Source organism: Embiotoca jacksoni, unplaced genomic scaffold, assembly GCF_022577435.1.
Source record: "Embiotoca jacksoni isolate LCO1_2020_lvr unplaced genomic scaffold, fEmbJac1.0.p SCAF_9, whole genome shotgun sequence".
In the NCBI taxonomy this organism is placed as follows: domain Eukaryota; kingdom Metazoa; phylum Chordata; class Actinopteri; family Embiotocidae; genus Embiotoca; species Embiotoca jacksoni.
Window position 1 is genome coordinate 5,065,438 of NW_027185447.1, and position 24,563 is coordinate 5,090,000.

The following is a 24,563-nucleotide window of genomic DNA, read 5'->3' on the forward strand; positions in this document are numbered from 1 at the left end:
AACAGAAGGCCCTCGCAGAGATTGGAAAGCTGCTACAGACACACCCAACCTCAGGTGCTGGACAGGCTGCAGGGAATTTGTTCGGCCTACATTGTTGGACTCTAAGACACCAAATTATTTAACACAACAACAACACTGCAGATAAGGTGAAACCCTGTGTTACAGTGCAGGCAGACAAAACACATCTTTTCTTGGGCATGGAAAGTAAGTCAAAGCGTGGTTCTCCTTTTAATGTTTCTGTGGCAGCACAGTTGAGAGAGCAAATAAAAGACAGATGCAGGCGGGAGGATGAGAGCTGCTGCTACAAACAGCTGCGAACCGGTGTCACGTCTGCATGTTGGAGAGGTCACTGTGGATTTGTTTAGAAGTACAATGGACATGAGGGTGTGTGTAAATGTGATATGGGCTAAATGTGCGAGTCTTTACATGCGAGAGGGCTTTTTGTGTTCACTGGAAGTTAAGTGTATCTGGTTTAATGTAAAGGATTAGCGCTTCTGTTGAAAACCATTATGCCGGTGTGTGTGTGTGTGTGTGTGTGTGTGTGTGTGTGTGTGTGTGTGTGTGTATTTGAGCTTATGTTTTTTTTTTCCTGTACTGTGTTCTACTTTACACTGAGTATAATGAGTGCCCAGACCTCAGGGGTCGAGAGGCTTTAACAAACAAACAGAGCGCAGAAATCAGCTGTCAGGCCAGTGCCTGTGTGTGTGTGTGTGTGTGTGTGTGTGTGTGTGTGTGTGTGTGTGTGTGTGTGTGTCTGTGTGAGGTTTGTAATGATGCGCACACACTACTTTTAATGCTTGTGTTGTTTTATCAGCATTAATGTATGGTCCGCCTCTCTCTCTCTCTCTCTCTCTCTTCAGCTACCCATTTATTTACCTATTTATCGGCATGTACAGTAAGTGCCGCTTTGGCTCTTTATGCTCTCACAGTCTCTTTAGGGCGGTGCAGTCATTATTTCTAGGTAACTGTGCTTTTTTTGTGCTCCGTTAACAACTTCTGACACTTTATGTGTGTTCAAAAAAGGCAGCGTTTGTTCAGCGGCTACAGTACCGATTAATTTTTTTTCCTGACCCAAGGGCCGCTAAAAAACTCCTCGTAATTTTTGGTCACGCCGAGTTTTGAAAACTCAACCTGCTCTTGCATTTTATGAGGGCTTTTTCGAGGACGCTGAACACAGAAGAGAGACAGGAAAAGGCCAAACAAAAAGCTGTGACAACACAGTGTGAAATGGGATTTAAACCCATGTGATTGTGAGCGCATAGACTGCGAAGTAATGGGCTGAAGGCACCATGACGGTGTTTAGTGTGTTCCAGAGTAGTGCCATACGGCTTTTGTTCAGTGTAAATCCAATTTTCCTGTTTTGGGTTTCTCATGCTAGTTGTAATATATCTCCCCTTTTGGTATTTTTTTTTCCCCCTTTAATCCCAACTCCTCATAGTATCGAGAGTGCACCCAGTCTTAGTCAGACCCTTAACAATGGCAGCGCTATTGCCACGTGCGAATGACTGATCCATGTCGGGATTTGAACTACTCACCCCTGGCAGTGTTAGTCTTCACAGACGAAGCCACAATATATAATAAAAAGGAAAATGGATTGTTGAAAATTTATGCCACACGATCTCCAATTTAATGTGCAAATTTTAAAATGACACAAATGTCTAAAAGAAGGAAAAAGTCCAAGGCACTAAAATACAATAAAACATCTTTACTGAGATGGTTATTTCATGGGTGACATTTTAAAAACAAGATGATTATACATGTTTAAACTAAACTGGGTTACAACCCACACATAGCAGCACAAACAGCCTTCTTCAGGGTGTTACTCACAAACTCCCCTTTGGTATAATAGTGATAATTGTCCAAACAAGAAGCAGATCAACTGGCAGGTGACTGATATGGCCGCTAGATGACTTTACAAGATGTATAATGAGAAAAAGTATTGAAAAAAGAAGAAAACCTAAATATACACATAGCAAGACAAAAGACTATATGTATGTATACACAGACAAATATCACACACAAATGTCTTTTGATAAGGCTCGAACTTCATTCAATTCATGCATAGGTAATGGGAGATTTTCCTCTGAATACAGAATCTGAGTGTCGGAGATATTTGAATGCTGTAACTGGGTTCTCTGATAACCAATAAGAACAGCTTGCTTTTACTTTTACAACAACCTTCTGTGAGACATCGAGTCTGATGTTTAGTGAATAAATAAATGGTAACTGGACTGAAACCACAGCACAACAGATATTAAACTATGTCTCCTTTCCATATAGTGTCCTGACATAGTACGCTATACATATGTCCCAATACTCACAATATATTCTTTTTACAGTTTGTAAACAAGAAATACTTCCCCTAATTCTATGAGCAGGAACTCATACAATACAGTAAGTGCACCAACAGACATCAACCAAAATTCAGAAAGAGAAAATAACATGATTTAAGTTTTTTTTTTAAATCTTCTTCCGCCTCTCTCTCTCCAACTTCTGCTTGACACCAAAGCAGCTTCCTACATTTTTATCGTTTCAAACACTTAGAAATTCAAACATAAAACTCGAAAAGTGTGTTTTATTAACCAGTTCTCATTTCATCTTAAAACATCTGAGTTTTGTGAAGTTTTTAGACAAAATAATGAATTCTTTTAAATTGCAGACTTTCCCTTCACAAACCACCTGAGCGGTATCTCCATAACTTTTGCTAGCTTTGTGCTGCGACTGCTTTCTTCCTTAAAGGGAAATGCCAGGTCTCTGCTTTGTGACCCGTCTTCCGACTCTGTATTACAGCTTTTTAAAAAGAGTTTCAGGGGCTGTTTTCAGCTCCAGCTGTGGGCTTCAATTGAATGCTACTTTGCAGACTATTTCCGTCCAGATTTCCAGGAAGCGAGCTCGGGATGCTCTGACATTCAAGAAGCTTTGAGAGTGCTATTAGTCAGGCTACCTGGTGCGGGGAGATAGCACTGAACTCCCTCAACCCTTTGAAACGCTGGGGACCGTATACCCACAAAGCATCTTAGAGCTCGAGCACTGATCGGAGGCCAGCCTCTCTTTTCATGGTGTGTTGACATTCAAGCATCCCTGAGACCACACTGCTGATTCCGGATCAGTGTGTTTATTCTTAGAGTCTTTATGCACGGCAGCCCCAAAGCTCCCCTCCCTCTTTGAAGTGCGGACACACGAAGGGGAAAGTGTTGGCTCGGAGCCCACGTGTGCCGTGAAAGCTCGCAAAAGCAAAAGAGTTGTTATTTACGCAATGCTTTGTTTTCCCGTGGTGCTAAAGACGCCAAAATAACCTTCCATTTGTAGCGTTTTGAGTTCGGAGCCTATTAATGTTTTATTGTTTTTTGTGCCCGCTGAAGTGGAGTGGCATTGAGATAGGGAAATGCATTAATTATGACTTCCTGGCTTTCTGGAAAGTCATGGACAAGATTACCTTTACCAAAAGTAATTCACAAGTCCTCCGTGGTCTTTGTATTCTACTGAGGTAGACCTGATACTTCTCGAAGTGCTGGATATGAAGAGGTTTGATCCAAAATGTTACATCAGTGTCGTTGACATACGAGATATTGATTGACACCTCAGTCTCATAAGCTGTGGCATGAATCTAAAGGACATTAAGTGACTTATGTCTGCGGCTCATAAAATTTCACTTATACATGCTGCGTCCTCTCTGTTTGAAGAGTTTCAGCGGTAAGTGTCGACCTTTTAGATTGAATTTAACATCAGTTATGGTTGGGTTGTTGGATGGCCAGTGAAAGTTGGAAAGTTGGAATTTAAAAGTCAAACCTGAGATGAAGGAAGGAATTTCTACGTTCAGTTTCAAACACAACAGAACTGTACTTTTTAACACCTTTTAGCACTTTATTGAGCTTTCAGAAAAACACATACTTTTTCAAGAGTTATTTTTTAGGTAATTGGCCCAAAAAATAGTCCTGGAAAGGAGCAGTCGAAGAAAGATGGAAAATTAAGGGAAAGGAGAGCAGGAATTGACTTACAGGAGAAGTCCGTCCAGCCAAGTTTCAAACGGAGGATGGCTTTTGCGCCCACATAGTATGCACTCGCGCTACAAACATACCTTTTCATATGTGACTTTACTGACTCAGTTGGTTACCCTGTTTTGACAGGAGAAAAAGTACAAACCTGCCTTGCAGGAATCTGTGAAAAATTATTTTCACAGATTTATTAGTTGTAACTTTTGTGTTTGAGCAGAACTGTACCTATCAAATAATGGCCTGTAAAATTCAGCTGACCTCAGAGAAGGAGGTGGATTCGTCGTTGACATCAAGAGGACAGAGTTTGTTGTGTGATGCTGCTTTTGCACTGGATGTCAGGACTCAACTCGTCTCGACTGTAATCACTTTCGGTCCCTGGTACTTTTCTGCAGATAGTTCCCCCTCAGTGTTGCTGGTCATCATAGTGATGCTGTGTGAAACACTGGATCCTTGTGTTGCCAACCCAACAGAGGAACGTCCATTGAATAAAAAAAATAAAATTGCAGCTGCTATCACAGGTCGGCGGGTTTGACGTAGTGACACAGTGATGATTCGAGTACCAATTCTCTCCGGCCAATCAGAGGTCTGCAGGATTTTTAAGTCACCTTTCAGTATCAGCTCACCTCGCTTGGAGACCCGATGACAATGATCCCAAAAAATAGTATCAGGAACTTTCGCCCAATGGAAAAAAAACAAAAATTAAGTAGGGACGAGTTGAGTGTATTTTGACCATGCAGTTTGAATTGTTGTTTTTCTTCTCTATTTGTAAAAAGACAGGTAAACAGCTCTGTATGTGTGAAGAGCCCTGTGCTAATTCAGATTGAATTAGCTGTTTTGCAGCCTCAAGAGGAAGCCCAGTGAACAAATGTTATATATTTGATCTTTACGTGTGTGCGCCAGATTTACTGTCAGAACTTAATTCCTGCTTTGGGTAAAACTGCCTCTGAAGGTTGATAAAATCACAGCGAAGTTGAAGACCATCAAACGAGCACTGATATGAGTATCATCCTTTTAGCCTGTTAAAGGATTTGTTGAGTTGTCAAATATTCTTGTTTGAAATGTCACTGTTGTCCCTGTGGGCCACTGAAGAGGGTTCCCAGGAGGCTGTATTTTCAGTTTGCCTGGTGGAGGAAATAGTGATGATATTTTTTTTACTGTACCAACCGTCTGCAGGAGGCGAGCAAATAAAACAATCAAGACCTTCGACAAGTCTTTGGGGTCCAATTTTGCTGTATGCTTGTCAATATGATCGATACAGATGCAATTAAACAGCTGTGAAACAAGACTGCAGTGTCAAAAATGTTACATCATTTAATGTTAGTTTATTAAAAGTCACCCGGAATCTCACTTCCTGAAAAAGATCAATTTTTCCAGTTCGTACATTCAAAAACAGCAGCTGTCCTCTTTTAGAGCACATGTAAACTGTGTGTGTACTTTTTACTTGTGTCTCTGAGAAATGTTTTGGAAACGAGGAGACCATTTGTCATGTTCTTACTTCAGAGAACTGTTCAAAGGTTCAGACAAGGTTTTCTCGATTAAAGGAATAGTTCAACATTTTTGGGAACTACATGAATTTGCTTTCTTGCTGAGCGTTGGATTGATCCGCTTTTGTTTGTCTGTACCTTACATATGAAGCTACTGTACTTGCATCACGTAACTCCCTGTACATTTTTACATTTAGGTTTTTGTACAGAGTAAATATAAAAGATTTAACTGGCTCTTCGGTGAGCTTTGGATGTGATGGTAGTGAGATTTTTTAAACTTTCAACAGAGCCATGAACCTCCAATCTTCATGCGATGAGCTAATTGCTTACTTAAGCTTCAGATTTAGCACACAGATGTGATAATAGTATGAATCATTTCTACCAACTCTCACCTATAAGGCAAATAAGTGTATTATAAAATGGTCAAATTATTCCTTTAATGTTACACTCAGGTTTAGATAGGGGAAGAATTAAAGTTTCAGTATGTGGCCATAATCTCCTCCAGGCATGTTCAAAAATATATAAAAATCTTCAGCTCTAACTAATATAAGAATTTAACTGAATAATTTGAGTCGGAAAAAAAAAATTCCCTCCTGGTTAAAAATTCTTTACATCTACGCCTCCTCTCATTATAAATCTAAGAATATGTAAATCTTCATTTCCACAGTTTAACTACAAGATGTCTCCTCCATCACTCAGAGTCCACTCTTAGTGTTTGAGCAGTCCAGACCTCATGTTTCCACATCACGCTTGAATAAATTGTGTAAAAGCAGGATTGGCTTCTAAAGTTGAAATGTGACAAATCCTTCTCGCCTTCAACTCAGATTTCAGTAGAGCTCAGATGGAATTGCAAACATACAGTACATCAGTGCACAGCGATGGTTAAACATCTGTGTGTGTGTGTGTGTGTGTGTGTGTGTGTGTGTGTGTGTGTGTGTGTGTGTGTGTGTGTGTGTGTGTGTGAGAGAGATTGGGTCCTACTCCAGCAGATTATCCCGTGTTTTTTCATAGATCCCGGTCTCATTTCAATGACAATGGGAGATCAGTGTCAATTAGTGCTGTGTCTTTGCATTGTGATCCAGAGGGTTGATAGCAAAGCTGGCTTTTAGCCCCAGAAGACGAGGTGACATTTAAATACTTCACCGAATGTATCATGTACGTGTATACGTCTGTGTATATATAAATATTCTCCCTATCTTCTGTCAAAAATGGTTCTCCCTGTCTGTCCCCTTCATAATGCCACTCCTCCCTCTGGCTGTTTATATATTATGACAAGCTCTGTGTGTGTGTGTGTGTGTGTGTGTGTGTGTGTGTGTGTGTGTGTGTGTGTGTGTGTGTGTGTGTTAGAGGTCAGTGGGGAGTGAGTCTCCTCATAATCCGGTAATCAAACCAGCTGCCACTAGACCCAACCCCCAGCCTCCATACCTCTCATTCTCTGCTCTCTTAGTCTCCCTCTCTCTCCTCCTCCATTTATTCAGCTTTATTTCCTTTTTTTAACCTTTACACTTTTGTCTACACCCTGTTCCTTTTCATACAATGACACTCTTGCTTTGTCTCTGCCTTCCTCTCTGTGTCTTTTTTTTTTCTGGGAACGCTTTATGACAAACTGTAAATGAAGGAAATCATTATATTGTTAATTGTCTTTTAATTTCAGGTAATTATCTACTTTATAAATTATTTTTGTTACAGCCTTAGCAAAGGAAAATAAGCTAACATCATTAATCACCACTTATTTACAGTAACACCTAAACAGACAGGTTTGTTGATTCCCCATTCATGAATTACCAAAATCTCTCTCTTTAATTTGGTCTTCTCTCCATGAATGTCTCCTTTGCTCTCCAGTTTTTAATAACCCTTCTCTGCTCTGCTTCACCCTCCGTCGCCTCTCTGTCCTTCTGTTCTTCCTCGTGTCACCATCATTTTCTTTCCTCTTCTCGTTCTTCTTTCCTGCCACCCCTTTTTGCATCAAGACCACTCATGTATTGCTTTTTTGTCATTCAGTCTGTATTATCCTTCAACCTGTTTCTCTCTAACAATGCCTCATTGCTCCAAACTGCCTCCTCATTCTCCTGCGGTCATGAACATTTGTATTCTTTTAGCCAGCTTGTTGCACCAAATTGATTTACAGCATACAATGCCGCCCAGCTCTGTATTGTGTTTGTACCCAGCGCAGACGAAACATCTTGTGTCTGGATGAAACTGCAATTCAGCTCCTGCTGCTAGAAAAAATAAAAAATGGTTTACACTGGGTTATCTGCAAACTCTGCAGGCAATGCAAACTGTTCATACTTAAAGTGTCTGCAAAATTGTTATTGTATTTGCATGAGATATTTTTTTACATTTGGTCCTGCCAACTAAAGCGATGTTTTAATTTGGTTGGTTTACTTGAATGTGCAACTGGTTAAGCCCGGGAGAATGAGTGATTTGAGATTTAAGGCAGCATTAAAGTATTCAGTGGGAAAGTTTCACAAGCCAGACTAAGTGTTTTAGTAGCTGAGAAGTACAAGTGAGATGCAGGAAACAAGTAATCCAGTGTCCGACTCCTGTGTTTTTTTTGGACATTCATCCACCTCGTCCACCTCACTATAACTTCTGTGGTGCCAAAAAATGGTGCCAATTAAAGTCGGTGTTGTTTCCTCCAAAACATACTTGCCAAAACACATAGATATACATACATATATATATTGTAGGATAGAGGTTTATTTGTCGACATGAATACATGTGACAATTATTGCAATCATTCACCTTAAGTGGTATCACAGCCCAGTGTTTCATCCATGGATTATAAACACAACTTTCTATGGCTGGGATAAACTAAAACTAAACTACCTAAATCAGATGAAAAAAAAATTGTTTACCAAAACGATCAGATAAAGTCTGTCAGCTAAATGTGTAAAGATCTCATTCTGATCACAGCAAAAGTCTTTGAGATCAAACAGTAAACTGCTGGCAGTTTCAGTCACCTCTGAGCTTCTCTTCCTCTCTTCTTAAATGTATGTAACACATTGAATTACAAGTAGTGAGGGATTTTGTGTTTGTTGCTGTTCTCCGTAGGCAGCCTTTGGCAGTTTGTTGAGTGACACGATAATTCACTTTCGACTTAAAGGCAGCATTAACTAACATGGCATGTTCTTTGTCAAACACAAAGTCTGTTTTGGGAATGATCCTGGATTTTTCTTTCATATTTATAATCTGTCTTGTACTTAGATGTATGTTTGTGCAGTGGAAGATAACACATGGAAGATACAGACTTTTATGTTCACCGGTCTAAACTGCATATCTCTTGACATGGTTGTCACCTTCTCACCTTTTGTTTTCCTCTTTGTTATCCCTCCCCTCTGGCTCCATATAGTTTATCTCTGTCTCTTTATGTCCCCTTTTCTGCTTTTTTCTGTCGTCCCTGACCCTCTTCCCCCACGTCTTCTCTTCCATCCATCTCTCTCCTCATGCTCCTTCACCTGTTCACACCTGAAGGTCACTCTCTGTCCTCTTCTATCTTTCTTCATCTCCTTCACCATCACTTCCTCTTCTAACTAATTTGTCCATCCTCTATCCACCTGAAGAATGTGCACATCTATTTATTCACCTAACTGATTATCCTCCTCTTTCTTCTTCGTCTCATCAGATGGTATCCACAGCATTTCAGCGCAGTGTGTTCTCCGTGTCCTCATCATCACCGAGGACATGTTGGGCAGCAGTGTCACTGTCCGCCTCCAGAACATGTCCCAGGAGCACTTCCTGTCACCGCTGCTGGGTAACTTCCTGGAGGGCGTGTCGGCGGTGCTGTCAGTGCCCGTCGAGGACGTGTTTATCTTCAACATCCAGCCGGACCTGGATGCAGCACCGGGAGGGATCCTGAATGTCAGCTTCACTGCTGCATTGCCGGGAGGACATTTCTTCCCCTCCGAGGCTCTGGAGGAGCAGCTGTACCTGAACAGGCCGAGGCTGACGTCACTGACACAGATGGAGGTTAGTCCATCTGCAAAAACACACATATTGGAGTGCTTTGTGTCGGTGTACGCCTCACCTTTGACAAAGTCTCTTTCATACACCTCAAAGAGGAAAACAATTGCGATGACAAGCATGTGAATCCAATTTAAAAATGCAATTTATATTTTTTGTGACCACAGATTGAAAATCAGAATTTGGTGTTTCTCACTTAATCATGATAGTGTGATGCCGTTTTTGCTTCATTGTAAACATATGATTCAAACTAATTTTCAGTTGCAAAAAAGGTTAATTTTGATTTAGAGCTTCAATCCGATCTGTCATTTTTGATTGTAGAAGTACAGCGTGGTTACTTTTAGATTACAGACTCTAGCTCTATATTTGATACTTTAAACTTGAGTTTATTTGTGAATGGGTTTAATTGAATTCACGTGAGAAGGCACGCGTTGTAAGACAATCATCAGAGCATATTGCATGTGAATTGATAAAGATACAATACAGATGCTGTGACACAGCAGCCATATGGCTTCATGCAACAATACACAGATATGACCACTATATGTTCTCATGCATGAAATCATGCACACCTGGACTCTGCATGCACATCAGTTCCATCCGTTTTCACATGACCCAGGGAATGTACAAACACAAACACAAACACAAACACAAACACAAACACAAACACAAATGCGCACACACACACACACACACACACACACACACACACACACACACACACACACACACACACACACACACACACACACACACACACACACACACACACACACACACACACAGAGATGTTCTGATACAAGAGAACAGCTGAAACCAGAAGGAGAAAAGATTTATGAGAGAGAGCACAGCAGTGTGAAGAGATAGGGTTGAGTGTACATGACCTTCTCTCATCAGGCACTGTCACACAAACACATGCAAACAGAATCTATTGTCTCTTACTGTCCAAAAAAGACAAAATCTTGTGGATATATCTGAACCAATGACCTTTATGGAAAATAGTGGCAGTAAATACCTTCATGTGGAAAGTGGCTGTCATAAAGCAAATCAACACATTGGTTTTAGAGTGTCCAAAGAGCAGTGCATAGTAAATTATACTTAGATGTGGAAAGACTGTAGGCACAAGGTTAAACGTTTTCCATGTCTAGAGTCCTACAGTGTATTTTAACAGCAGCATAATGGGTCATTATGTCTGATCTCAAGTGTGGTAATCAATAGCCAGCCCACATCACTGTTTAGAGAAGTTTTAGTCTGATTGTGAAGTGGAAAAAAACAGGTCGACATGTTGGTGTGTGTATCGGCCAGTGTCAACAAATCATTGAGCTTCTAAATTTCAACATGAATAAAAGATAGTAGGACATGTTGTTTTTTAATTAAGGAGACAAACGTTTAAATTCTTAGTGTATGGTTTCGACACGGCTGGACCCGTACGCATGAAAGGCTGGAGCACTTTAAATTTGAAATGAGGACTTTTAATTTGAAAAAGGTAGAGGAAGTGGCAGCATTCAGACACCAAAAGTGACAATCAGACTGGGAGGCAAGAATAGGAACTGGTGAAGGAAAGTGCTTTTTATTTAAAACCAAACATGAATCCAGTCCAGATAACCTGATGGAGAGGGCAGAAACACATTTTTCCTCAGTCTCTGAGCAGGAAATCTCCTCTTCAGCAGCTCCTGCATACACCAAACTTCACAGTTTTAATACTATCTATATTTTGAAGGTTTGTACTGAAGGATTTGTTCACATTTCATTTATAGCCCGATTCATAAAAAAATGAAAGTGCTAACATTTGGTGAATTTACATGAAATCTATTGAAACAAATATTGATGCAAATACAAAGAACAGTAAAATAAACACCTAATTGTTTACATCTTTCTACGAGTAAGAAAGAAGACAAGTTATGGAAGTAAAATAGCCTAAAATTTCCAAATTGACCAGATTAATGGACAAACTGTTTTCCCTGCCAAAACAGCACTGCTGGCAGGGCTCACTGGAACACCAAAGAGAAGAGTCATCGTAAATGTTAGGAGTCACACCCGTGATATTACAGCATTCACATATCTGAATTTCTGCTGTAAGAAAAAAAACAACTTTGTGTCACTCTTCAGAAAGAATGATGAAAGAAGTCCTTCACGAGGAAGTGCGCTGAACAATGAAAGCGAGCGACAAAAGCTACTCTGAATTGGAAATATCCTCCACGCTGAACAGCATCTTTCACCTCCCCTCTGCCATCACTCCAGGTTCTGCCGTTCGATGACAACGTGTGTTTGCGGGAGCCCTGCCAGAACTACATGAAGTGCATCTCGGTGCTGCGCTTCAACAGCTCTGCTCCCTTCATCTCCTCGCCCTCCATCTTGTTCCGGCCCATCCACCCCATCGCGGGCCTGCGCTGCCGCTGCCCTGTGGGCTTCACGGGGGATTACTGCGAGACGGAGATCAACCTGTGTTACTCCAACCCTTGCCTGAATGGAGGGGTGTGTGCCCGCAGAGAGGGGGGGTACACCTGTATCTGCCGGGAAGACTACACTGGTGAGTTGGGGAGGGGAGTGTGCGGTGCAACTATTTTTGCTGCTGTGTCAAAGATGAGTTGTCAAAAAATCGTACCAACTTTGTTGGTTTTATATAATGGCTTCAGGAAGGTGCGTGTCTTTGGACTCAGAAGAGTTTTTGTGTTCGTTAAACATTGTGGTATGCACACGATGAGCATAAATTGTTGTATTTGCTTGTATTTGTTCTTAGATTGAAACTAACTTTCCTCATCAATCTTTTGCATCAATGGAAAAACTGTAGAAGCAAGTTTAAGTCAAATTTTCTCATGTTGCAAATTCTCTACAATTAACAGAAGCCTCCCTCATTTAACTGCATAATGTCCTTGATCCTGATCGCTCTAGCTGGCCTCCAGTAGGACACTATATTAGCCTTGCTACTATATTAGCCTTGCACTTTCTGTCTTCAGGGTACTCGTTTAACTGGTCGACCTTTTCAGCGCACCTGCTTTAATAAAACAGCGCTTAAGAGTCCAGTTAGGATGTGAGAGTGTGCCAATTAACAGGTTCTTCAGTAGAAGGATTTACATCTGTTGGTGGAATATTTTCAGAGTAAGAATAGTAGTTGGTGTGCAGGTTCAAATGTCAGCTTCATGAAATGAAAACCGAGCAGTGGTATTGTAGCGAAAGCTTACATGATCCCAAAGCTTAAAGACGAACTATAGGTAGACCTTTAAACATACCTAAAAGTGTGGACAAATATGATCATACAATTTTAAACAAATTTGCAGTATGTGTTAAGCGCAATGGCTGCAACATTTATGAATTTCTTGCATATGTTCTTTAATTTAACTTTATTTACAGTGAGGGCGATGGATGGAATCAAACCAAAAATGCAAAAAATATTTGCAATCTAAAAACAAATCATTAATCTGCTGTGCTTTCATTACCGTATGTGTAGTTATATCAAACGATAGAGTACGTTGTAGGGATATAAGCTTCAGTCTGATTTTACTATTAGGTGTCTCTTTAAATTAAACATATCTCAAAGGACAGCAGTTTTTTCATTATTTTGTCATTGCTTTCTCTTTGAGTTAATGTTGGAAACAATGTTTTAATACATACAAGTGTCGCATATTTGTGACATTATCTCCTGTCTTGGCTCCAAACTGACTGAAACATTAAGATCCATGTTACAGTTCAGGAAAATGCATCATTTTGTACAGTTTTATATTCAAATTCAGATCTATGAGACAAGAATTGTTGGAAACTTTGATGCCTTCAAATGAAATGTTGTGGGTTTTAAAAGTGTCTGTGTATAATACACTTCCTTGTTGACAGTTTAAGAGGAACAGGCATTCACTATTTTTTTATTTTTTTTTTTAAATTTTTACCTTACATCGATGATTGTTTTATTTACCTCTGTGTCATCGGTTTGAATGGAGCAGCCCTAAATATGAAGAGATACTGTAGATGGTGTTCACTTAGAAGCATTTGAAAAAAAAACAGGGTGCAGAGTTTGTCTGTTTGTTTGTGTCTTTATGTAGTCTTTAACTCTACCCTGGTAAACTCAAACTGACTGTCTGTGCTTCTTTGTTCATGTCCCCCACTGACTTCCTTTTTGATCCACTCTGTTTTCTGTCTTTTGTCGTGTTGCACTAAACAACATGTAAACACACACTCGGCCTCCTGAGAGAGCTTCCTCCTCCTCTTTGACTCTCTACCTGTTGTTTAGTCTTTTACACACACACACACACACACACACACACACACACACACACACACACACACACACACACACACACACACACCAGCACCGCTGCCACCCCAACTCTTCACTCTTTTTTAACTTGTTCCCTTTGTTACACACTCGAACACACACACAGTATCTTTCCCAATACACCAGAATCATGTAAGATGGTCTACCTCTGTTTCTGTCTCTCTTCATACTGCTGCATTGCTCCAGCTATTGAGTGGATGTCGGCGAGGACAGACGCTACGACGCTATGTCAATGTGTGTGTGCGCGTCTCTGTCTATGTCTGGGGGATATTTCACATTGCCTTTTATTTCGAATCAAAAGAGAGCTGGAGGAATGAAGCAACCCTTTTCTTTCATGAGAGAGATGGAGTGTTTTCCAAACTCCCACTGAGACGGACAAAAAGAGAGATGAGGAGAGAGAGATAGCAAATGAGCATAGGAGACAGCGAGCGAGTGGGAGGCAGACAGAAAGTAGACTACGGTGTGAAAGAGAGATGGAGGGAGTCAAGAAAGTTTAGGAAATGAAGAGAAATCTGAAAATCTGAGAGAAAAAGCGATGTGAAGGGGAAGAGGTACTTAAATCGCATGAAGGAAGGAAGACGGAGATGATGAAGAATTCCCTGTGGATTGTTGGATTTTGGGAATTAATCTGTCAAACACTGATAAGTCAGAGACAAATGTGGTGACATTTTTACTCATTTGGCCCTAAACCTCTTTGTGCAGCACAGCTATCAATGGCGGATCCTGACAGAGCCTGAGTGACCCATATCTACACTGGCAGCTGGAGCGTTGTGAGCATGACTTTTTAGGTTAAAAAAAAAGAAATCTCAGGGCCTGGATGATAGGTGATGTGTCTGTGCTTGCATCTCTGAGTCATCATCTGTGATTCAGCAGACATACAGTAAAGTGCACTGTTAGACATACCTCAAATTAGAAATCATATAATCTCATGTGGCATGCAGTGAACCTTTAATCTCAGGGTGTAAAGGGGTCTTAAAGCCCCCTCAAATATAAATCAAGTTTTTAACCGTGTTAACATGCAGCGTTTTGCATATGCTTGAAGACATATCCTGAGTGAAATAAGTGGTTAACACCACGGCTGATAATTTCTACTTTGGAACTGTAGTGACAATCTGACAGTCTCAAAAACATTGATTCAGACAGAGTTAAATATGTCACGTACCTCAGGAACCAATCCTGTCTACTTACAGGGTGGGGATTTCCACATCATCCAGCTGGCAGCTCAAGCTGCAGGCCGACAGCAGAGGGATGGGTAGAGATTGAGGTGGAGACTGTTTGTAAATACATCATTTTGTGCGGACTGACCAAGCAGCAACCAACAGTGATGTCACCTATTGGTTTCTGAACTGCTGTTCTGAAGCCTTGAGTTTGGTACTTCAGCCGTCGCCATCTTGGTATTTTGGAGCCAGAAGTGACCATATTTGGACAAGCAAGCAGTAACTCTATAGTTGTATTATATGAGAGGTTGATGCTTTTTTTTAATGATAATCTAAGAGCCAGAGCCAGCCTCTAGTGGCCCCTGGTGGTATTGCACTCAATGGTACTTGCACCCAGACCCGCAAGCCATGTCCACTTTTATATACAGACAATGCTACTGAATGACTGCAAAGATGTAGAGTTAAAAGACTTTTTTTTTTTGAAAAACGTCTATATTTGTAATTTCCAATAACAGAGTTGATTGTTTTAGGTGTTTAATCAATTCCAGGAGAGTTACATTAGTGATATTTCAATATTGTTGTCACAGTCTTTATGTGTGCACAGTTTTGGAGATGATGGTTAAGCAAATTAACTTTGACTGTGGAGTAAAAAGTTTGATTCCAACATCACAAACAAATGTGTAAATTGATTAATTGAGCATATCTTAATTACTAAAATGTACAGCCGTATTTTCAGTTTCAGCTACGAAATGCTAACGCCTGGTCGCCAGCCTGACAATCACTTTTAATAGTATCGAGTTCTTATGGGAGACATGCAGCAGGAGAGAAGAAGTGTGATCGATGGAGACAGGACAGAAAGACATGAGAAGAAAATTAGAAAAAAATAATGTAAGATGGGAGAGGAAAGGTGGGAAGAGAAAATGGTAGAGCATAAAAGATGAAGGAGAGGAAGGAGAGGAGACAGGTAGGGCAGCAACATGAGACGGAAAAGAGACGGATGAACTCGGTTAGAATAACATGGAAGGAGGGCTGCAGGGGGAAAAATGGGGCGAGAGACATCCAAGAGCTATGAATGAAAGAGAGAAGGGGGGAGGATGAGAGGTGAGAGATGGAGCGAGGGGAATCGGATGGGTTCGGGGTAGTCGTTGTTGTTGCTTCTCCTGCGTAGGCGTCGGGTGTTGCGGTGTCTTGTCAACGCCCCGGGGTAAGTGGGAGGAAGAAGAGAAGGACGACGAATAAACGGGGACGAATTGATTCTGCAACACAGAAATCTCCAGACATCTCACAACCAAGTTTCCTCTATCCCTCATTCATTTTTATTTTCCTCATTTTTCCATCCAGCCCGCCTATCCATCCCCTCGTACACTCTTTGTAGCTTTGAATTGGTTTTCTCTGAAACTCTATGGATCGCTCTCACAGGCAGGAGCTGAAGCCTGAGGTTTTGACCAAGAATGGAAACTTTATTTTTCCACCAAGGGAGAAATATTTTTGAGTTGAAAACGGCAGCTTCCGACAGCTCTAAGTCAGGTGTGATCTGTGAACAACACTGCGCTGGTGTTTTCTTTGGGGCACACAAGACAAAGTAAGTGTAGCACAAGAAGTATGCGGCCTCTCCAAGCAGCAGCAGCCGAATACTTAATCCAGGTAAAACTGGACTTTTGAAGGATGATTGAGCATCTTCACCTCCTCCACCAATAAGATAGCAGCAAATTATTACATGTAACCTCAGGCTCACCCTTCTGTAAACTCACATTTAGCCCTGGGATATAAGTATAGGGTCACCCCTGCTCTTTACCCAAGAAATGGAAAACCCTGCTGTGTACAAAGATTAATACTACCTTCATGCTGCCAACCCCTGGAGATAGAGTGCTGAGAAAATGGTGTGAAACACTGCGTGAGCAGGGATCATGTACTGTTCAACCGAGTACTGAATCCTCAATGTTAGTCCAAGGTTTAAATGAAACTATGATGTACTGTGGGTTAACCCAAGTGTGTTACAGTTCAGGGTTAAAGTTGCATTATGGGTTAATTCAGTGTGAAAATCCCTTTAGTTTCTTGTTGTTTTGATGCACAAGAGCACATTTTGAGATAGACATAGAAGGAAAAACAACCAATAATCTCATCAGATTTATGGCTCTGCTGTAGCCAAGTGTGTTGCATACCCGAATCTTAAAATCTGTTCATCCATTTTTTTTTTTTTTATCATTTCCACTCATCTTTTCCTGCTGTGTCATGTCAAAATGTTTCTGAAAATGTCCAGTAAGGGTTTTACTACAATAACACAATTTCAGATTATGTTGAATGTAACTGGTGCATTGTTGCTGGTTTTCCCGCAACTCCCTGTGACAAACTAAATAGCCAAGAAGAAAACAGAATAAAGAGAGCAAGAAATTCAAATAATAAATTACATTCATATAAGTTTGGCATCATGTGAACAAACAGAATTACTGATTTAGCCTTTGAGATTAATTTTCTCTTGAAGTATTCAAGTGTCTTGCAGTTTGAGTAAATAGCATTAAAACACTGCTGCTTCGAAACAAAAACCTCTATTTTACGCCACTGTGTTGTTGAGCATCTGTTTCTCAATTTTACGACCATATTTCCCATTAGTCACGTTCTCTTCTGTTGCTTAGAGCCAATGCTTTGCTACACACATCAAACATTTCCTGATTTGAATTTTTGTTAATTTCATGAACTGACATATGCCTCCCTAAATTTAATTAGTTTAGATTAGAAATGAGACAGCTGTCGAGGTATTTTCCTCCCAGAAATGTAACTTTTTCAAACCAAAAAGCAACTAGATGAGCTGTTTTCAACCCTCCACCTAATCAAATGTCAATTAAATGGCATGCCAAGGAGAGTAAAATGTGTAGTGTAGAGGCTGCTGTTGTAGTGAGTGATGCACTAGTTTGTTTGGATGAGATTATACCTTTCATGTTAGTAAGCAGTGCTCCCAAAGTAGAATTTAATCTGAGCATGTGAATCATGAAGATGTAGCTTTAGATGATGAAAAGTAGAAAAATGTGGTGCAGAAATTTGATACTTGGCTTTTGCTGCTCAAGAAATAAACCCTTCCTATTTCAGGGTGACACTTTAGAGTTAATTGAATGTCACAAGGAAGTTTTAGTCCCTCCTCCCGCTGGTACAAAGCTAAACTAAACTGACGCTCTGCATTCTTCTTCATAAAATTTTCAGTATTTCTAACCTCCAGCAGTAACGTCTCTGAAAAACATGCTGACAAGAACGAGCAACACTCGTTAACCCCCGAAAATGAGAAAGAGACCCGAGTGGTATAAAGAAGTTCCCCGTGGACAGTTAACCTTAAAGGAGATAAGAGTATAAAGAGAAGATGTCTGATCAGTCTCACCAAGTGAAGCAAAACAGACTCGAAAGAGACAAAGACAGATGCACATTATGCAGATTATTGTAAGATATAAGACGCGGGGATACGCCTCGGAGAGCGGAGATGCTCAGAGGAGATGAGAGACAGAGGCATGGATGCAGACTAAATTAGTTTGTGAGGAGATAAAATGATGTGCGGCGAGGAGAGAGAGGACACGGGTAGAAATTAAATATCTTGGTTGTGGAGAGGCGATTTGTATTTTGTTCCGAGGGAAGCTGAGAAGAGAGGAAGGGGAAGAGACACAAGAAGAAATGCGGTAGGCAGAGGTGAGATTAGTTTTGCTTGTGATAAAGCAGATATGCATGTTACGCTGAGAAATGTAATCCAGCAGATACAGTAGGGAGGAGAAACCGATCACACATAAAGAGCAACTTGAGCTTGTGAAGAAGGGAGTTTTTAGCTTTATGAAGAAGGTGTGGAAGGTTTGAACGTTATGGGAAGAGTCACGAGCGACTGAGAAGGAGAGTGTGATGAAATTTCATAGGCTGCAGTGAGATTAAGGTATAGGCTGTGAGACTAAATTAGTTTGGTTAGGAAAGCGACAAAAGGGAGGAAGGCAGAATGAAGTGGGAAGTGAATAAGCATGGGCAATGAGATGAAAGAGGAGGGTTATGAATGCAGAAGGAGAGGCGACTAAATTATGCTCAGCAAGACAAGTTGGAAGGTGCAGAAGAGCTATCGGAGAGGTATAATTTAAAGTAAAAGATAAATACCAAAGTCCTGAAGCAAGGGAAAGAAAAGTGAGAAAAATATGGATAAATTAAAATTAGAGCAAGTTCCTAAACTGAGTTTTGGAGTTTCTTCAAAATAAAAGAAGTGAATAGACAAAATATGAGCAACATGTTGTGGATATGCATGAATGGTTCACATTTGTCTCTGTATTATAGATTATGTTTATCTGGAGCTTTACAGTTCATTTACAAAGGAAGTCAATAGTTTACCTTTAATCACTGCGTCAGTATGCCTCATCAGAAGAGTAGACATCGCTAATATGTTGGACATTTTAGGTTTAAGAACATAAAAAAACGGAATAAAAACGGTTTTCTTTGATGAATCTGAATTTCAGGTTCTTTGTTCTCATGATGTAAACCACATTGCACCATCTCCTTTTCATTGCAAGTACAACATATAAAAGTAAGGTTTAATTTAAATAAGTAGACTGCTAAAGCTTTGCAGTTTTATTCCAATTCATAATGTATTTTCTTGTGATGTTGATGCATGATTTCAGACTTCAGAAACCAACAACATATGTAACAAGTTCAACAGGACAAGTAAATGCACTTTGATTAGATTAGATAACAATTTAGATTGGAAAATGGAGGAGAAATTAGTTCAGTACCGGATTCACAGTAGAGTCAGATAAGTCAAAGTAGACAACATATGACTGGGATACACTAGTAAAATTAAAATACAAATTAACACGTTTTAAGAGGACGCTAATTTAATGAGAAAGTATCACATGCCACTGAAAAAGTTCACAGCTGTGGGCTCTAAAAAACTGAATTCACACTTCACCTCAAGACACGTTTTAGACTAAAAACACCAAAAAGGGGCTGATCTTTAAAACCCAGAACAGTACACACCTCGACATACTGTGATGAAGAGGGAAAATATGTTAAGCTACCAAAATAAATGCCGAAAGCAAAAATGAGCCATGAAATCAGAGGTTGTTATTATGATAATCTAAGATAATTATGTTCTAAGGAACACACAACTCCCACGTGACGCCAAATAAATTCATTATTTGGATTAACTGAAGCAACATGACTTCCTTATTGTAATTCGATGGACAAGTTATGAGGTGATTTTATTTTATTTTTTATATGATTATATATGAATTTATTTAATTTTATATTTAATTTAATGTAATTTTATTTATGCAATTAACCAAAACCTTTACCTACAATAAGTAATTTAAGGATCAAAGTCTAAATGAAGGTATGAATGTATTTGCCTTGGATTGATGCGTGTCATACAAGAGTTTAAAAATAATTACATTTATTACAACATGGTTATACAACAATAATTTACTGTGCAGAGAGTGGAGTAATTTAGTAATTTAACACAGAGGGAAAACGAGACTACTGAAAACTTAATTAGTCTTAGAATGATGTGACAAAATGTGAGCGCCGACTGAGCATTAAGACTGTGACAATATTTGAGGAAAGGGGAAATTAAAATGACTTTCCATCGCGGAAAGAAATGGCATGGTGTGTTATTTAAAGATACATCAGGCCAAAGATGGAGTACAGAGAAAGGCGACATTTGACAAGATTGAGTGAAAGTCAAGGGTGATTTAGAAATGTGAGTTAAAATAGTTTGAGGAGGGGGTTAAACTGTGAGAGAGTGAGGGAGATGAGAGCTGAAGCTTGTGGGGAAGATAAAAAGCAGGTGAGAGTGGGAAGAAGAGAGATGATAGTATAGGATGGATTCAGAGAGTGACATTAATTCTAGAGGTCATTAATAGAGGGAACGATTGTGTGTGTAAGTCGGGGCTAACAGAGAGAATCCAGTGTCTGCCAGAGGAGCTAGAACGCTTAGTGTTTAGGATGAGTTTTGGAACGAGCACAGATTGTGGAGGAGGATAGAAAATAGAGGAAATACAGACATGTAAATGGATCATAAACATGATTTGGAAATGTGCACATGAAAAAAAAAAAGGGGGGACTGCAGGGGACTGGATTTGCTGAGTTGAGTGGGATAAATGCATTAAACAGTGCGAGAGGAAGGAAAGAGGAGGCGAAATTAGTTTTGGGAAGATAAGTGAGGAAGGGAGGTGAAGCAGAAAATTGGACAAGTTCACATACCTCAGGCCACACTGGTGTTTATGGGAGATGCAGTATGCAGGTCATGTGAAGAATTCAACAAGGTGAGATGAACACGAGGAGATGAGATGCTTCAGTGGATACGTATCCATATAGACACGTCTGATTCTCTTCATTTGAACACAACCGTGTTCTTGTCAGCTGTTAAATGGCACCAATACGCCCACATGTGCTTCTTTAAAAACTGGAAAAAGAAGCACGAATAGTGTCGGTCAATATTTTAGAATATTTTTACATCATTTTCTATTGCTTGGATTATATTTGTATTTCACTTACTGGCACATTTGCACTTAGTTGACGTTAAATATAGCTCTTAACATGACTCTATTGACATTAATTATTGATAAACATGATGTTATGAGATTTTATGAGCCTGCCTTCGTACAAAGGGGCGTGTCCTTCTCAGGTGGACTTTGTTATCATGCGTCCCCGTTGCTGATTAGACATTTTGTCCCCTCTTGTCTATATAGCCTGTCATTCCCGCATATATTTTTAACGCTGATAATGGCTTATGGCTGAGACGCATCTGTTTTTTGCCCACGATAAAATGTTGCATATTGCTCTGTTAGTGGTGGTATTCTGCTTTTTTTTCCTCCAATATTTTTCAAAGACACAGTATTGTTTACCGTTGAAGAGAGGATTAGTATGTTTCCCAGTCTTTTTGTTCCACTATACTCTTTGCACTGCTGACCTTCATCTCATTGGTCCATACAGAAGTCTACATGCAATTATATGGCAGTACATACTTGCCCTTAAAGCAGCCACAAGTACATCCGATTTTTCTCTTGTTTTCTGCATTTCTCTCACGTAACTGCAGTCATTCTTTCCAAATTGGTGAGAAAAGGAGGGTTAGTTGTTCAAAAAACATTATGTATGATCGTACAAAAGGGGGAATAGAAAATGAGAGGGAGAACAGAGCAATTCAAAAGAAAAGACTGAAGGGTGATGAGAGAAAGTTAAAGAGAATCAAATATCAATGTGGGAGCGGATGGTTATCAATGTCCGAGATCTTTGAAAAAGCCCAAGAAGAAGAACGGAAAAAAAAAAACAGGCAAGAGAGAACTGAGGGAGGTGGAGGCAGATGAAAGTGGAAATGGGCTTACTGAAAGGGAAAGAGGCAGGAGATTGAAATGCAGTGTAAATGAAACGGAAACGAGTAAATCTAAAATAAACTAGGAGACAAGATGGGGTAGAAGAAAAGAAATGAGGAATGCAAAAGGAAAATAAAGACTAAGTACAAACCAGGTGAAAAGAAAATATAGAAAACAAAACAAAGATGCCCGATGGAGAAGAAAAGTCAGTGAAGGAAGAGGAGGAGAGGGAGATTGTGCGTGAGGGAGGAAGTATAAGAAATAAAAGTTGATGGGAAACATACTAACAAACGGAAATTATTTTACTATTGGAACATACCAAATCTGATAAATGTCCTCCAAAGATGCCACTTGAGTCAACAAAATCTTTGTGTACAGCATATAGTGGAAGTGGACGGAGCTTTTGGGTCTGAAAAATGAGGCCAGTAACAAAGTGCCTTAAACTGCAATACCACCGAGTGCCACTAGGGGCTGGCTTCATAGACGCCTATTCAATTTCTCTAATGAGGTACAAAGTCAACACCTTTTCTCCACATCATAATGGTGTCATTCGCTCAAGTCACTCCTTCTTATTCGTTTTCTGGCGGTCCATGTGAAAATAATCTGTCAGATTTAAAGCTTTTAAAATCGGGATGTTTGGGGGCGTGTCTATATGATTGACAGGCCTGTGGTGCAGTCAGGTTTCTACTATAGGTGGGTGGAGCTTAGTATCCTCGGGTTCCTAATCAGATCAAGTCAGTTTAACACTTGCTCTTCCACAGCTCGTCCAAATATGGTCACTTCCGGCTCTAAACTGCAAGATTGCGACGACCAAAACTCTGAACTTGCACCTCCAGAACAGCAGTTCACAAACTAATGTGACGTCATGGATGGTTGTAGCATTGCAAAGAAGTGACCTTAGCAGACATCTGTAGCTCCCTCTTCATCTGTGCTTTAGGATAGCAGCTATGTGTCCCCAACTGGTTGCATTATGGGTAATGTAGACACCAGCTTTCTGCTAGGCAGAAGAATGTGCTCAGTTGCAATGATTTTAATCCTTACTCCGCTATCATGAGTCTGACAACGTTATAGGAGTGAAGGAGTGGCAAATTGGTTGAGAACTCTGCACCGCAGAGAGATAAACTGTAGTGATGATGTCATTTACATACAAATCTTGGAGCTGCTCAATAGACAGTGAATAATAGAACAACTAATAAGACTATGACAGCAGCTTTCCTTTGGATGACACATGTTAGAAAAGGTGACCACATTGACCATTAGTGGACCAGCGTCACCTGATGATATCATCCCTGCTCACGTCTCCAAGCTCTGACTTCCACCTTTAAGGTCACAGTTGGCTATTTAGAGATCTTGACTTTACTTACCAAGTAGAGCTGGGCGAACCAAGTATCTCAATATCAGTATGGTGACAATGAGGAGGGATGACTGTTGGTGCTTTAATAAATTAATTACACAATATTTCACATTTTATAATAAATAATTAGTAAAGTGGATATAACGACCCCAAATACACAACACAGTCGACGATGACTTCAAGCAATCAAAAACTTTACTTGAAAAGACAAAAACACAGAGTTGAGCACTATAATCATCAGTAATATGGATGTGATATCTATCTGGGATAAAGGGAAACAATAGAACAGCTGAAACAGTCAATTTTGAAAATGACACAACTTTACTCTCATGCAGCTTCAAACCCAGGAAAAGACAACACTTATGCCATGTCATGATATTATGATATCCAAAATCTAAGATGATATCCAGTCTCTGTCACAGTTACACAGGGAATGATAGGCTCAAGCAATCCAAAACTTTACATAAAAAGACAAAAACAGAGAGTTGAGCACTGTTTCAACAAAAACAAACAAAAACAAAAAACACGCAAAACAGGAAAAACTCAGGAACGAGGAGTAAGAAGCTGGAAAAGCAATGAAGTCACGCGGAAGAAGGAAGACGTGTTACGATCTGACATCTGAGAGGGGGAGAGGCTAAACTAAATGCAGCAATTGCTGATGGGCTAATGAGACATACAGTCGGTGAGCACAAGAACTGGAGGGAAACAGACACACAAGGACAGGAAGTTAAACAAATAGACATGAGAGGTGAGTGATTTCAAAGTAAAATAGAAAAAACAACAAACTAAAAGGCAAAATCGTAATACTCTCATACCATGATATGATGTCGTACTGATGATATCATGTGATATATGTTTTCTCTCAAAGCACATGAAGGGATGAGCCACTTGGTTAATATAGAATAACACACGTTTGATAGTGTCATTTTTCATGGTGATCCTACTTACAGCACGGTGACTCGCCAGCATCAATCAGTATATATTTCAGTGTAAATTTAGAGCTCTGGCTTGCTTATTGTTTCCC

The 24,563-nt window shown here is 40.0% G+C and overlaps 1 protein-coding gene across 2 annotated transcripts in view; it reads left to right on the forward strand.

Moving 5' to 3' along the window:
- The window catches only part of celsr3 (cadherin, EGF LAG seven-pass G-type receptor 3), a 111,315-nt gene that overhangs the window by 16,202 nt on the left and 70,550 nt on the right, over positions 1-24,563 (forward strand). For both annotated transcript variants that reach the window (XM_069141586.1, XM_069141587.1), the window contains exons 2-3: positions 9,105-9,448; positions 11,684-11,972. In XM_069141586.1, the coding sequence (XP_068997687.1) occupies positions 9,105-9,448; positions 11,684-11,972 (633 nt within the window). The remainder of the gene's footprint in view (positions 1-9,104; positions 9,449-11,683; positions 11,973-24,563) is intronic.